The sequence below is a fragment of the Hevea brasiliensis genome, chromosome 14, assembly GCF_030052815.1.
Source record: "Hevea brasiliensis isolate MT/VB/25A 57/8 chromosome 14, ASM3005281v1, whole genome shotgun sequence".
Taxonomy (NCBI): Eukaryota; Viridiplantae; Streptophyta; class Magnoliopsida; order Malpighiales; family Euphorbiaceae; genus Hevea; species Hevea brasiliensis.
The window spans coordinates 19,056,459-19,073,919 of NC_079506.1; the positions used below are offsets into that span (position 1 = coordinate 19,056,459).

The window sequence follows — 17,461 nt, forward strand, 5'->3', positions numbered from 1 at the left end:
AAGATGAGAGAAAAAGTAAAAGAAACTTTTAATTTGTATTAAAATTTGTAGCTATAATAAAAATGCAACAGACACAATTTAAAATTTAAATTTTAAATCTTTGTATTCTCCCATAAAAATAATTTAAAGGATATTTTAGTAAAATGACTTAATTTTTATACATAAAATGACTTTTATTATTCCTATTGTTCCACAATTAATGCGGATCAACTTGATCCCTCAAGCATTTTCCTTTATATTTTATAGATATCACTAAAGTTGAGACAACTTGAAATTTACGGTCAAGAAATCTATAGAAACTCTCATTTGAATCACTAGTTCAAGCATTGTCACCAAATGATTAAGGGTGAGCATTCGGTTCGAACCGAATTAAATTATAAAAATTGAATTATATATTTTAGAAATCGAACCGAACCAAAATAAGTAAAAAACCGAATCGAACTGAATTGCTCTATATATTTAATATATGTATATATATAATTAATTAATTAAATATAATTCATAAATTTTTCATAAAAATAAATCAATTCAAAAATCAATTTGGTTCGATTTGATTCGATTTAAACATATAAATTACTATTCTGTTCGGTTCGGTTTAACTGATTTTCTCTCTTCAAAACTGAATCAAACCAAAATAATCAAAATTTTTATAATATAAAATTTAACCGAATCGATTAAATTTTAAAATCAAACTTATTAAACCGAATTGATTCGATTCAGTTCATATCTTAACAATTAAAAAAAAAATTAATGGCCTTTGAGGGTTATTTATTTTTTTTTATTCATTTGTTCTTTTAAATTTCAATTTAAATTATTTAAAAGTAGATATTCTAACCATGGTTATATTGACGGAGGAATATTCTCAATTTCGCTTATATGGAGAGACAGATTCAGGGGAAAGAGTAATATAATATAGAGGATCTCAAGTTTGAAATTTACCACAAAAAATATGTGAGAATTACTATTTATTAAATTGAATTCTTTTCATTTCTTAAATGATAGTAATTCCATGGTCTTGATTATTTTGCCTTCAATGCTCAATTCTTTTATATGATTTTTCTAGATTTTACTTTGAACTATTTTATAAGCATAAATTGAAATCTCTCTAACAAAATGTAAAATTACTCTTCATCTTATTTAATGACACAGTGATACATGTCTATGGAGATGGATATGCAAAGTGAAACAATCAAGAATCTTATGCTATTTTTAATTCTGGTAAGTTAGTGCTTCAAACTTCAAGAATCCGAAGCTACTTTTGTCTTTAATTAAAGGGGTTAATTAGTTTGGTTCTCATTCCTACATGCAGGAGTTGGAAGCACAATTCTACAAATTTGATTATTCTCCATATAGGCATTTTATAGTAATCTATTGAATGGCATTTGTACCTTTCATTTGTTAAATTCTAATAGTTGAAGTGTTGATTTAAGCTGTACATAATAAATAATTATTTTAAAACATTTATTAAAAATAGATAACATTGAAAATACAACTTATTTTTTATAATTTATAAATAATATTAGCTAAATGATCATTTTCTTTTTTTTTTAATTTTTTTATTATTTATTTGTTATTAACTTAATCATCAGAGTAGACATGCTGGGAATATTCCAACACTCTTACTAGATGATATTTTTTTATATTTGGATCATAATTGAGGGATCAAGTGAATCCACAATTAATGTAAATCAAAGAGTTTTTAGCAACATAAAATATCTTGTTTATCCTTTATATTTTTGGAGGTAAAATATCTCTCTATCTTTTACTCTTTCCTCTTTTAATATTTTTCCTTCAACTATATCATCTTTTTTAGTAATTAGTAATAAATTATGCTTTTATTTTCAAGAAAAAAAAAATCAAACTTTTTATCTACACTTATTTTCTCTACACATATTGAAGAAAATATATATAATTATTTAAATTTTAATAACATATACTTAATATATAAATTTAAATTTTGAAAATTTATTTTAATTTTACTTTGTTAAAGCTTTAAAGAGTATAATGCACATGTACCTTTTCCTTTAGCCAATATTTGTGATGAAACAATTTTCTCTTAGCCAATATTTATCGTTTGGAGGCTTTTTTATTTTTTCCTCAACTTTGTACCAATTGACAAAAATAATGTATGTTACATAAAAAGTGTAAGGTACAACATGTATAATTTTTTGCCATTGCCATTTAATATGGCTAGTTTAGTTAAAAAAAAATATGACCGGTTAATATTAGGATTAATTTTAATTAAATCAATTATTCATCTTACTTTTAATTTTAATTTTTGATTTTAATTAAATTTAATTATTTTATTTTTAATCAAAAATGATTTTAATTTAATTTAATTTAAATAATTATTATTCAATTTAAAATTAATTTAAATTTAATCTATGATACGATATTGAATTAGACGACAGATACATTAATATGTTTGTTTGGTTTGAGTAAATAGGATGGATTTATATGAATTCAATTCAATATATGTTTTAATAAATCAAATAAACTGAACATGTGATATGTCACATTGATTGTATCATTTGTAAAAATTATAATTTAATTGATTCAATTTAATATATATTTGAGTCAACTAAATCAATTCGAGTATTTGACATGTCATATTGATTATATATTTAGTTAATTAAGCTTTTAATTGAGTCAATTGAATCAATTGATTACATGCAATGTTACATTAATCATATATATTTAAGTCAATTATCAAATTATAATTTAGTTGATTCAATTGAATGTATATATTGGAGTTAATTGAATTAATTTGAGTATATTGCATATCACATTAATCATATATTTTAGTCAATTGAGTTTTTAATTGAATTAATTAAATCAAATTGATTATGTGTAATGTCACACTAATTTTGTACATTTGAATCAATTGCAAAAATTATAATTTAATTGAATATACATTTGAGTTAATTGAATCAATTTGAGTATGTGACATGTCACATTAATCATATCTATTTGAGCCAATTATGAAAATTACCATTTAACGGATTCAATTGAATATATATTTAAATCAATTGAATCAATTTGAGTATGTAACATATTACATCAATAATTTATTTTAGTGAATTAAGCTTTTAATTGAGTTAATTGAATCAATTGATTTTGTGTAATATCACATTGATCATATATATTTAAGTCAATTATAATAATTATCATTTAATTAATTCAATTGAATATATATTTAAATCAATTGAATCATTTTGATTATATAACATATCACATTGATCATATACTTTAGTCAATTGAATATTTAATTGAGTAAATTAAATCAACTGATTATGTACAATGTCACATTAATCATATATATATTAGGTTAATTGTAACAATTATCATTTAAATGATTTAATGAAATATATATTTTAGTTAATTGAATCAATTGAGTATTTGATATGTTATATTGATCATATATTTTTATTAATTAAGCCCTTAATTGAGTAAATTGAATCAATTGATTATCTAATATGTCACATTATGTCAATTGACCATATATATTTTGAGTCAATTGAATCAACTGACTATATATATTTTGAGTTAATTGTGACAATTATTATTGAGTAAATTGAATCAATTGATTATGTAATATGTCATATTATATTAATTAACCATATATATTTTGAGTCAATTGAATCAAACTGATTATATATATTTTGAGTCAATTGTAACAATTATTATTTAAATGATTCAATTGAAGATATATTTTAGTTAATTGAATCAATTGAGTATACGGCATATCACATTATGTTCAATTATTCATATATATTTAGATCAACTATAACAATTATTATTTAAATGATTCAATTGAATATATATTTCAGTTCACTGAATTAATTAAATATGTAAAACGTTAAATTGATCATATATTTTAGTGAATTAATCCTTTAATTGATTCAATTGAGTAAAAATTTATAATTTATTTGTATGAAATATTTTTTTAATTAAGTCAATTGAATTCATTTGAAATTATAATATTAATTAATTATTTATTATTATATATACATTAATCGAATCAATTTAATTAATTTATATTGTTAGTTTAATTGAGTTAATTTAATCAATTTAAATTTAGATTAATCATTTGTTTAATTATAATAAAGTAATATATATTGTACTTTTTAAATATTAATTTACACATTAAAATAAAAATAAATAAATAAAATATATTATTTATTTTTATTTTTATTTTTAAGTTTTTTTAATTTACATAAATATTTTTTTTTTAAATGTGTAAACCTTGTTCTAAGAAAAAAGAAAATTGTTGATTAAAGAAAAGATGAGAGAAAAAGTAAAATAAACTTTTAATTTGTATTAAAATTTGTAGCTATAATAAAAATGCAATAGACATAATTTAAAATTTAAATTTTAAATATTTGTATTCTCCCATAAAAATAGTTTAAAAGATATTTTAGTAAAATAACTTAATTTTTATATATAAAATGACTTTACGATCTCTATTGTTCCACAATTAATGCGGATCAACTTGATCCCTCAAGCATTTTCCTTTATATTTTATAGATATCACTAAAGTTGAGACAACTTAAAATCTACGGTCAAGAAATCTACAGAAACTCTCATCTGAATCACTGGTTCAAGTATTATAACCAAATGATTAGGGGTGAGCATTCGGTTCGAACCAAACTAAACCGAATTAAATTATAAAAACTGAATTATATATTTTAGAAACCGAACCGAACCAAAATGAGTGAAAAATTGAATCGAACCGAACCACTCTATTTCGGTTCGGTTCGGTTTAAACCTGTCAGTTTTGATTTTTGATTGATTTTTTAATTTAGACTTGATTTTCAAGTTATTTGGTATAATTTTGACTTTGGTTTGAACCTAATAACCATTAATCAATGAAATTAAACAATTAATATATATATAATTAAATATAATTCATAAATTTTCCATAAAAATAAATCAATTTAAAAATCGATTCGATTCGATTTGATTCGATTTAAACATATAAATTACAATTCTGTTCGGTTCGGTTTAATCAATTTTTTCTTTTCAAAACTGAATCGAATCGAAATAATCAAAATTTTTATAATATAAAATCAAATCGAACTGATTAAATTTTAAAACCAAACCGATTGAACTGAATTGATTTGGTTCAATTCGTTTTTTCAGTTTGAACCAAAATCTGCTCAGCCCTACAAATGATGTAAGAGATTCTTATTGTATTTCAAAGTTTTTAGTTTATATTTCAAAGTTTTTAAACATCTATGTGAATTTTAACGGACACCTTGCAGACAACATTGCAATGCAGAGGAAATAACAAAAGATTAAGGTCTATACTATTTTAACTCATTATCCTTGTTCTGCATCATTAGACAACAAGGTTGTTAAGTTTTTAAAATAGATTTATTTTACTATACAAATATGTCAATTTATTATTTTATTCTAAAAATAATTTTATTAAATAGATTTTTTTTATACGCATATATTAAAATGATATTTAATTATTAACAAAAGAAAATAAATTCTTGTATCGTTCAAAGGGGACATTTTAATTTTTTTTATTGGATTTTAGGTACAAATATAAATCTTCTCAGATAGAAATAGTAAGTTTTATTGCCATTAAAATAGTCGTTACTGAATAATTGTCAACTAGGCTTGTTTAGTTCTGGTGCATTTCTTGGTCCTGAATGCATTTTGTTGGAATCTTATGGCTCCCTTCTACCGGAATACAATGTTATCTCTTTTTTCTTTCTCCTTTTTAAATATTGAAAATGGCAACCTCACTTGCTCATCACTGATCAAATAAAGGTGGCAACCAAAACAGTTGCACTTGCGAATGATGGATAGAAGGAAACATATCGCGTAGATGATGACGCTCCTGCAGATGAATGACCCACCGTCAATCATTTTTATGATGTTCTCATATTTAATACTGGGCATTGGTAATTTCCTCTCTAATGAACTGATTCTTTCACCTTTTAATGCTTTGGCATTTCATCTGCATTATTGCAGATTCATTGAAAAAAAAAATGGTAGCTTGGTTTATGACATGATTTGGAACACTTAGGGACGACTAGATATGTCTATAGTCTTACATTCTTATGTAAAACACACGGTAAGGAGTCTTGTATTGCAATGTTCTTGTCTTGTATTGCAATATTCTTGTCCTTGTCAATCACTATTATTTTGTATTGCTGTTTCTCAACTCTCATTGTCCTCTTTCTCTTTTGGACATTAATTCTCTTGCCTGTATTCCACAGCCGTAGTGTTCCTTTAATTTGGTAGAGCTTGACACAATATTCATTTATTCTAAATCTAACAATTCAAGAAAAACATACCAAGTATTTTCACAAGTAGTTTACAACCATCTAGGTTTCACTTTAAGTAACTACATGGTCTTAACTGGGTTTTTGCTCTGGAGACTCAAGGTATAATTCCCAGAAATGAAAATTGGCTTATTACCTGATATAACTCAGAAAAATTATTGCTTATCAAAAGGTATTTCAAAAATAAAGTTTTCCTTCTACTTTCACATATGGCAATTACTTTTGATGCATTAACAAAATGCCCATGTAATTGTGGTGTATTCAAATTATGAGCTCAGAACAAATTGGGAAAATATCTGAGGACATTTATGATAAAATACTAGTAGGATGACTGTTAAAACATTACGTGATATGTGTGCAGAATGATCTAGTTACAATGATGCAAAGGTATATTATGTGTAAAGGGAATAATAGAATGCTAGAAGCATGCTAGCTGGAAGTTGAGGGAAATGAATACCAAATGAAAGAGGAACATTTGTAAACGGAATCTGGAATGCTCAACCATGTGTGAGCAAAGAATTAGATTAAGAATAATTATTTTCACTTTTTTGCATCCTTGTACTGGCAGATCTGCTATTTTGCTTATTCTTTCTTGTTATGCATTTGAAGTGTCTAAATGCATCTTTAAATTATATTATTTCATCTGGAATAGGTGGGGTCATGACAAATTTCCAAATGACACACCTTTTGTTTTTTATCATGCTGGCCAACAGATACTTCCTTCCCTTGGTTTGTTTGATGGATTTAAAGTTGTTCTTGAGAATATGGTCTCATATATACAAAAGGAAGTTCCTGGCAAGACATTCAAGTTTTGGCGTCTGCAATCACAGCGGCATTTTTATGGCAGTGGGTGGAACCAAAATGGAAGTTGCTTGTTCAGTGAGGCCCTCAACGAAAATGAGGTATGAATAAGTTGATGGCAATTCACCCTTTATGCTTTCTTACCAAGTGTGATAACTAATGACAAAGTATTAACCTGTACTGGAATGCTACACCACAGGTTCAAATTTTGAACAAAATTTTAATTTGATCTTCAACACCATGACCCTTCATAGTGTCAGTAGTTCTAATCTTGCCTTTATTTATATTTCCTCATTGATATTGCATACTGATACCTGGACAGCTTGATTTGTGGTTTGATCCCAGCAAAAATGGAGTTAATAAAGAAGCAAGACAAATTGATCATGCAATTGAACTGACATTGAAATGCACGGATATCCACTCGCTGGGTCTAACTCATTTGAGCGATTATAGAGCACATGCACACCCTTCAATTTGGTTTGGGAAGAAGGATGCCAATGGCAATCTGGGGTCAGAATTGCATGCATTGGTGCCTACCTGGTGTTCCTGACGCATGGATTGATATATTGTCAGAGCTTATCTGTTAAGGCATTTTGAAGAACCGATAAAGAGAGAAGGCAACATTAACAAGTTATATCCAGACTTTAATTATTTTGCGGATTTCTGTACATTACACAATAAAATGCTGTGTAGTTTCATGGACTAAGTTATAGAATCAGGCAATCAGAATACAAGCTGGTGTTTTAGACAGACTTCCTTGAGATATACTTCCAGTAGATTCAGATCAAAAAAGCTTCCCGCTACGTCCTTTTTACTTTGACGTTCTGAAGGGAAATAAATTTATTCCCAGTTGTAAGTTGACAAAAAAAAAAAAAAAAACGAAAGAAGAGATGGGAAATTCTTTTGGGTTGTGAAATAGGTGATTGGAAGGTTAACTGAATGACTTCATTTTTCTTCCAACTTGGTCATGTACGTTTGAAATATCTAATGTGTGTGCATGATTATTTCTTTCAATTTGTCTTCCACTCTTCTTAAACTGGAAATTCCTGTTAGGTTTTGAGATCCTAACAATCTGATTTTAGTAGAACTTTGGCAGAAATAGAAGAAATTAGAGAGAGAGAGAGAGAGGAAATAGAAGAGAACTAGAGAGAATTCTAGGAGGGAGAGTGATTCAGGAGTACTAATTCTTGAATGAATCTCTTCCTTGGTACATAGCTACTCTATATACAGTTATTCCCTTGTAACGTTCGCCGTCTGTTTATCCCGAGCAAACTCCAGCTCCCTAACTACTTGTAACTTCTTAGCTAACAACTCTTTAACTTCCTCACTATTTCTGAATTACAATTGCCCCCAAAACTATTTCTTTCTATCCCTTGTTCTCCTATATGCAATACCCTCTCCATTAGCACATTCTTGCCTCAAGGAATATGCAAAATCTTGAAATTGTGCTCTAATGAAGGATACATCTTCTCAAGTTACATCTTCACGTGGCAGACCAACTCACTGAATTAGGACTTTGAGAGACCTGCTGATGATCCCTGTTAATAACCATAGTTTGCAGGACTTGTTTCGGAGCTAAAACAATCTGAGCATCTGGCGTAGTTGGTAAATCCAGAATAGGTGTTTGATTGTCACTTAATTATTTTCTTATTTAAGACATGAAAAACAGGATGAATAGTAGAAGTCTAAGGCAGTTGTATCTTGTATGCAGCTGCACCTAGCCTTGCCAACACTTGAAATGGCTCATAATATCTGGCTGATAACTTCAGGGGCCTTTTGACTGCCACTGAAGTTTGCCTATAAAGCCGCCACTTAAATACACCCCTTCAGATCTTCTTTATCAGCCTCTGTTCGTTGAAATCTACAAACACTTCTTTAGAATACCAGTAGTCAATGGGACAAATATCAGTAGTCCATATTCTTAATTTGGTTCAATTAAAGTATGAAAGTTGACAAATAAGTCCAGCTTTACCTTTGATATTCTCATGCACTGGTTAATGAATAAAAAATTAAATAAAACAATACATATTCTATTTTAACCGAAAATGATGAATAATAATAATAATAATAATAATTATTATTATTATTACAAGAGAATAAAAGAAAATAAAAATAATAATGACGGAAAGCTATTTTGTTGCGAAGAATTCTGTACATGATTATTATAATGATGTTTACTTTGTTTTTATTGCCTTTATTTATACTTTATTAAATTTAGTTATTAAATAAATTAAAATAAATAAATTTAATAGTCTTTATGCACAAAGTAAGTGCGAGGGAGCAGTGAGGGGTGAAACCATATGGTCCCTCCACAAAGTTTCTAAAATTAAAAAACTACTCATAATTTTAATGCCATTTTTCAAGAAAATTACTATTTACCGTCTAAAATTTTTAAAATTAAATTTTATCTATAAATTTTATCATTTTTTTTAATTATTGTTTGTCCTCCAATATTTTTACCTTTGTGTAAATTTCATTCATATTTTTAATATATTTTATTTTAATCTCTTAATATTTTATATTTTTTTTAGTTTCTATATTTTTATCAAAATTTCATTTTGTTTTTTTATTAATATCCTAATTGTTGTTCCTTTTACCCAGAAACTGCAAAATCAAATGGAAAGTACATAGGGTATCCGGAAAAATTATCCTACCCAAAATTAAATCCGATTAACATTCTTAAAATCTAAATTCATCACAAACTCAATTAAAATTTATTCTCAACTATTTGAACTCATCCCAAACCCAATTATTATTATCCTAAAAATACTCAAATGCATTTTAATTTTAAATATTTTAATTAATACTCTACATAATAATTATTATTTGATTCATTTCATATTAAAATAAATATTTTCATTTTTTATTTAGTTTTTTATTCCTTAACCAGAGGGCATAAAGAGCCTCAAGGTAAAATTGAACTTAACTGACACATAATTGACCAAATTTAAGAATTTGCACTTAATTGGCTCTCGTTGCTAATTTAAATTTCTATTAAAATTTTGAATAATTATATGATCTATTAAAATTAAATAAAATATTTATTTTTACATAATTATTAATTATTTTTTTTAAATATTACTTCATAAAATGTAATAATATAATATTTTTACAGTATAATTGTATCTAAAAAATCATATATTATTAGAAAAAATTTATCCATAATAGCAAATCTAACAATAAATATGCTAAAAATAAAATCTGAAATATTATGCTAATGTTCAAGAAATAATAATGAAAAAATTAAAATTCAAAATAATTTTTAATTTTTTATATTACTAAGTTAAATTATAAGTAAGATTATTTTATAATTTTTGAGCTCTTGGGTAGTGAAGTGATATGGTTATACCTTTGTATTTAAAAGGCCTTTTGCCAAATAAATACAAACTTTTACTTTGTTGTTGATTATATTTAAAATTTTTAATTTTAAATAATTTAATCAAAACTTTTAAAATTTAAAAGTTTTTATCTAAATTTTGAAAAATAATTTGAAGATTTTGATTTTTTAGACTTAAACTGTCATGCCGCATGCCATATCATATCTTCTAATTCTTTTTATTTGATTCATCTTTCTCTCTCCTTCTCTCTTTCTTGTAAAAAGTCAAAATTCCTAAATTAATTTTTAAATTTTAGATAAAAATTCTTTAATTTTAAAAGTTAAGTTACCAACATAAATTTTTAAATTTATTTTGTCAACGAACCTATTTAAAATAGATAAGCTTGGGAAAAAAATCCAACTCATCTGCTTAGATTATATATATATATTAAGGAGTTTTATTGGTGAGAAATGTTGTATACTTAATAAACCACAATCCAACACTTGTCATTATCAAATTAAATCAGATGATGATATTTTAATATGGTAATTTAAGCTAAATAGCAAGTTCTTGTAAGTCAATTTTATAGTCTCAACTTTTATATATATATATATATATATATATATATATATATATATATATATATATATATATATATATATATATATATATATATATATACACGCACACTTAAACATGGTTGTACATATTAATTTTGACATTTTTTTTTAAAATATTCGGCTTGTTTAATTTTAAAGAAACTATTACTGCTGCAATAGGACTTCTTTTAACATTCTTTAGTTGATGTTGTAATTTTTGATGAGACAAAAATTGTATTAGTTGTTAATTATAAGGTATACAAGTTGATTATCTTTATTAGGCTCTGATTATTTTGTAGAAAATAATTTATATATATAAAAAATAATTTTTGTAAAAATTATTTTTTTATAAAAATTATTTTTTAAAAACATTTTATATTATTTAGTTACAATATTAAACTAATAGTATGTGTTTATATAAGTATTTTTATATTTTAATAAGATTATCAAATTTAGAAAAGGACATTCTTAAAAAAAACTTAATTTTTCTTTTAATCAGAAAAATATTTTCTGTTAAATTAATTCTTTTTTTAATTAGAAAAATATTTTCAGTTGATTATTTTTTAGTGTTTTAAATAATGAAAAATACAAAAAATGATTTCCAAAAAATATTTTTTATAAAACAAATGTAATCTTAATTTTTCAAATTCTATTACTTATAAATAGATAAATTTATTTTATTTAGAAGTATTTAAAGTTTGATAAAGAATGAATCACTTTTTCTTGAAATCAATATGTTGAAATTAAATTATGCCATCAATATGATGAAAATTATTAAAGCAGCACCTTTATATATTGTAGTCCGTAAGCAAAATAATTAAAACAAAATATAAAGAGCATAAAGATTAACAAAACAAATTAAACTAGGGCAGTAGAACCAGCCACAGATATATGTATAAGATTAAAAGGCAAAACTACGATTAAAGCACAAATACTGTTAAAGCATAAATAATATGTAACAAAACAGATAAATTAAAGTGCAAGATATAAATCAATTAAAACATAAAATAAAGATGGGCAGTAAAACTAGCCACTGATAGATAAACAAGTAAGAACAAAATTTTCCGAAAATGGACTTTGATTAACACTTGAAAGTTACTTACATATGGAGATAGAATTTAAAGTAAAAAGGGTAAGAATACAAGGAAAAGGATATCGGATGAGAGGAGAAAACTAGAACTTGGTAAAGGAAAACTCTTATGGAAAAATTCTGTCTAAGCTTGGGTAGAACCTCTCCTTTTATAGATGAAGGAGGGCCTTATACAATAATTGAAAGTTACTATTACACATGTGAAAAGTTGGCAAAGTTGGCCGAAAGTGGAGTTTCCTGTAGCCATGTGAAGTGAAAAAGTTAAATAAAGTCTGCTAAAAAAAAATGTCTTTTCTACAGCCTTGTCAAAGTGAAAATAAGTGAAGTCTGCTAAAAGTAAAAACTCCTGTGTTCATATGATGATTCAGGAGTGCTTTAAGGTGGAGAAAATGCCAAAATAGTCATCTTCATTGTCATTTCCAAGGCTGACTGCTTCCGATGATGTGCTAGCTTTACTGGAAGTTACAGAAGAATCTATCTTGCTTGATAATAGTTGCTTCATTATAGTGAAATATTCTTCTTCTGTTTTAGCTTGGGCAAGTAGAGCGCTTGCATGTGATTTTTGGGCAAGGAAAGTTGAAGTTAAAGTAGAGGGAAGTTGCTTTTGGCGGTCCTCAGACTATTTTAGAAGACATTTTTCCACAGTTGCCAAGGAGGCTTTTTTAGTTTTTTGGAACTTAGACCACCATTTGACCTTGAATCTTTGGATCAGAATAGGGCCTTGAATAAGTTTTCTAGGTTTAAAGTTATATTCCCAAGCCAGAACCTAAGAAACAAAGAACTTGAAAACAAAAAGAGTTAATGGATGAAATAAGTCTTCTTCTGGTGGAGGGACATATCTGGCTTTAAAAGTGGTATACCCTTGATAAATTTCAGAAGGTAAGATTTTGGGTGTGGCTCTCATCCATGCCCATTATTGAGCAAACCATCTGGGAAAGTGAAAAGTAGAGACAATGTTGAAAAAGAAGAGCCAGATATGAGTTAAATTGGAGTTTTGGTTTAAAAAGGCATTCATCCAGGCTTGGTGGTAATCCCAGTAAGTGAAAGTTTGATTGGCAGGAAGGCTTTTTTCATATCTGGCTTAGAATTTTTTGGGAAGTGAAAGGTTTTGTCCCCAATCCGTTGGGTGTATAACTTTAACGATGGTGCAAGTTGAGTAATTTGGAGAGGGAGAGTTGAGTTTTCCGAGAAGTGTTTTATTTTGATTAAACCGGTTTCAATCAAAACGCTTTGATAATAAGCTTTGTCTTTAGATTGTTCCCACGGTTTGTAATGCCAATAATTGAAGAACTTTGCTGCATACAAACTAGGGTTAGAATCATAAAAATCGTCTTCAACAGTTAAAATGTTTTGGAAAGATTCTTTGACAAACCATTGCGGAGAGGAACCGAAATTTTGTGAAAAATTTTGAGAAACAATTGGTTCCTCAGGCTTTAAAGTTAAATTCATTGGGGAAACAAGCTTGGGGGTTAAATTAGTTTTAGAAGCAGTTTGTTAAGTTAAAAAGGTTTGGGAAATAGTTTGAGAAAGAGGTTTTGGTTTATGTAAAATAATCTCTTTCTCTGCATTTTTTAAACAAATATCAGTGATAGCATCTTTATATGGCCCCTCAGGAAGGGACCCTTTCAGAACCTCACAAAGCTCAGGATGGTTAATAAGATTGGCTAACTATTCCTGTAGCTGGCTTTCTTGTGATTTTGGAGGTTCCTTTGGGGCTTTAGAAGCTTGTGAAGTGGAAGGGTTTTGTAGTAGATCTATCTCTTTTTGGAATAAGGAATTCCAAGAAACGATAGGGTTTTGAGGGGTGACTTTTAGTTGAGTTAAAGCAAGAGCTTGGGATTGGCTTGAAGGCTTTTGTTTAGATGAGGAAGTTGATTTTGCTTTTGATTCTTTTCTCTCCTTTGGTGAATCTCCCGATGGTTTTCTAGGAATCACGGTGAGGGGTCTACAAAAATTCTCGAGTCAAGAAGTCAGGGATAGAATTCATATCTCCTTTAATATATTCAATATCAAAATAAAAAATACTCAAAATAGCTTGCCATCTAGCAAAAATCAGTTTTGAAGCTATATTTTGAACATATTTTTTCAAAATTTCTTTTGCAGATTTGCAATCTATTCTCAAAAGGAATTTTTGATTGAGTAAATCGCTTTGGAACTTTTGAATACATATAACTATAGATAAAACCTCCTTTTTAATAGTGGAATAATTTTTCTGAATACTATCCCAATGTCCAGAAACATACTGAACTATAACTTCTTTATCTTTTTTCTTTTGTTTTAATATTCCTCCATATCCGACTTCAGAGGCATCCGTTTCGACAATTTTGAAAGCAAATGGATCAGCAAGATGTAAACAAAGGATTTGCTTTATTTGGGCTTTGATTTTCTAAACAAGGGAAGTCTGTTCCTGTGTCCAGGGCTTTGGATTTTTCTTAAGTCTTTCATGAAGTGGTTGAAGCAATCTGTTTAAGTTAGGAAAGAAATATAAGACATAGTTTAGACATCCTAGAAATCTTTGAAGTTGAGTTTTGTCAAGAATTTTGTCAAGAAATTTATGAGTGAAGGCAAGTGATCTTTCTATTGGCGAGATTATGCCATTGGAAATATAGTGTCCTAAGAACCTAATCCTAGTCTGGAACAGCTAACTTTGGACTTAGAAATTACTAATCCATTTCTTTTGGCAACAAAGATAAAAGTTCTTAAATGCTTGAAATGTTGCTCAATAGAAGATGAAAAGATTAAGACATCATCAATGTAAATGATGCAGAATGCAGAGTATGGGTTAAAAATGTAAACGATACAGTGTGGATGGTGGGATTCCTAGCTCCATTGGTAAACTTTGCTACTTGGAAAATTTTGATTTATCTTTTAACATATTGAGAGGTTGTTTGACTGAAGTCCTTGAAGAAACGCATTGGGGTTTAAACAGTCCCTTGCCTAGTTTGATGTACTTGAGCCTATCCAACAATCATTTAGTTGGTAATTTTCCAGAATGGTTGAGTCAACTTAATAATCTTGTAGGATTGTCTCTAGACTATAACTTGTTTCATGGCCCCGTCCCTGCTTCTTTAGGAAACTTACAAAACTTAACTGGTGTAAACCTTTCGGGGAACCAACTGAACGGGACTCTTCCTGATAGTTTTGGTCAGCTTTCTCAGCTATCTGCCTTGGATGTTTCCCTTTATAATCTGATAGGTTCAATCTCTGAAGTGCAGTTCTCAAAGCTTAATAAATTGAAGTTCTTGGGATTGAGCTCTAATTCATTCTTTTCCAATGTAAGTTCCAATTGGGTTCCTCCATTCCAGGTCCAGGATCTTGAAGTAGGTTCATGTCATCTGGGTCCTACTTTTCCAGCTTGGCTAAGAACACAAAAAGAAGTTACATCGCTTGATATCTCCAATGCCAGCATCTCTGATTCCATACCAAACTGGTTCTGGGATATTTCCTCCAACCTATCACTGTTAAATGTTTCTTTTAATCAGTTACATGGCCAGCTAAAAAATCCTTTGACTGTAGTTCCCTTTGCAGATGTTGATTTGAGCTCCAACTTTCTAGAAGGACCAACTCCCCTTTCCACTTTTGAGATTGAGTTGCTAGAACTCTCCAACAATCGTTTTTCGTGTCCTATTCCAGAAAAAACTTGCTCAATCCATGCCAAACTTGGTCTTCCTCTCTCTTCAGTAACCAATTGATCAAGATATCCCGTCTCTATAGGAGCTATGGTGTCCCTTGTGGTCCTTGATCTTTCAGTAATGACTTATCAGGTAGCATTCCTTCAAGCATTGGGAATTGCTCTTTCCTAAATGCAATGGATCTTAGCTTCAACAAATTGTCCGGGGAGATTCCATTGTCTTTTAGTCGGTTAAATCAGCTCAGGTCACTTCATCTGACCAATAATAAACTTACAGGAAGCCTTCCATCATCTTTTCTAAATTTATCAAACTTGGAGACTTTGGATCTTGGTAACAACAGATTATCGTGTGAAATTCCACCATGGATTGGAAGTGGTTTTGCAGACCTTAGAATTTTGAGCTTAAGGTCAAATGCATTTTTTGGTGAAATTCCTTCCACTCCGTCAAATTTAAGCTCACTGCAGGTCCTTGACCTTGCTAAAAACAATTTGGCTGGAAGCATTCCAGTCACTTTTGGAGATTTTAAAGCCATGTCTCCGAACAAGACATAAATGAATATCTACCGTATGGGAAATACAGAGGCGTTTACTATGAAGAAAGCTTGATTGTGAATATAAAAGGTGGGGCTCAGAAGTATACAAAAACTCTTTCCTTGGTCACTAGTATAGACCTTGCCAGCAACAACTTACATGGAGAGTTTCCTAAAGAAATCACAAAGTTGGTGGGCTTAGTGGCTTTGAACTTGTCAAAGAACCAAGTCATCGGTCAGATTCCTGGAAGCATTTCAAACTTGAGGCAAATTTCTTCTCTTGATCTTTCGCACAATAAGCTCTCAGGTGCAATTCCTTCCAGCATGTCTACATTATCATTTTTAGGTTACTTGAATTTGTCCGACAATAACTTCTCAGGCATGATCCCTTATATGGGGCATGTGACAACTTTTGATGCATCATCTTTTGATGGGAACTCTGGTCTTCGTGGAGCTCCACTAGTCCTCAAATGCCCTGGTAATGATTCAGATGGAGGAGGAGGTTCCATTGTAGAAGACAGTAGTGATGGTTTTAGTGACATGTGGTTTTACTTGAGCATTGGCTTGGGCTTTGCAAGAGGTATTTTAGTTCCTTTTCCGATTTTTCTATCGAAAACCTTGGAGCCATGCCTACTTCTTGCTTGTGGACAAAATCGTTGATAGACTACTATATTTGGCCCGCAAACTGCTACTGCTTCAGAATCGTTGCAATTTCCAAGCCTAATTTCATTAAGTGCTTTAGTGCAAATCCGGTAGAAGTGAGTTTCATATAAAATAAAGGCATGTAATTCATCTGGTCTTGTCCTACTCTGTTGCATAACATAATCTCTTTTAGCTTCAAGCATTTTGTAACATATTAGTGAATTTGCATCAATTCATGGTAGACAAGATGTTTCACCTTCATTTTAGCTTCAAGCACTCAATAAAGATCTCTTCTTACATCTTTATCTCTCAATTCCTTAGCAGTGGGCAGATAAATAAGGGGTCCAAGACCAATTTCTTAATGAGTAACATTCAAATCCATTTCACAGATGGTAAAATAAGATCTGCAGCAAACTATAGTCACACTTCTCAAATCTCAATAATTTTTTTTCCAAAGAACATATTCCCCCTCTTTGAAAACTAGAATTTTGTAAGAATTCAATTCAATTGGTTTATTTTTTTTATCAATTCTCATATTTTGCATGAAATACT

At 28.6% G+C, this 17,461-nt stretch overlaps 1 protein-coding gene and 1 pseudogene across 1 annotated transcript; both read left to right on the forward strand.

Annotated features, from left to right (window-relative positions):
* Positions 1-6,531: 6,531 nt before the first annotated feature.
* On the forward strand, positions 6,532-8,114 carry LOC131173352 (protein trichome birefringence-like 12; annotated as a pseudogene).
* Positions 8,115-15,051: 6,937 nt separating this feature from the next.
* Positions 15,052-16,927, forward strand: LOC131172826 (receptor-like protein EIX2). The gene is made up of 3 exons (XM_058134361.1): positions 15,052-15,769; positions 15,871-16,270; positions 16,318-16,927. The coding sequence occupies exons 1-3, from the start codon at positions 15,052-15,054 to the stop codon at positions 16,925-16,927; spliced, it is 1,728 nt and encodes a 575-aa protein (XP_057990344.1).
* Positions 16,928-17,461: the final 534 nt, after the last annotated feature.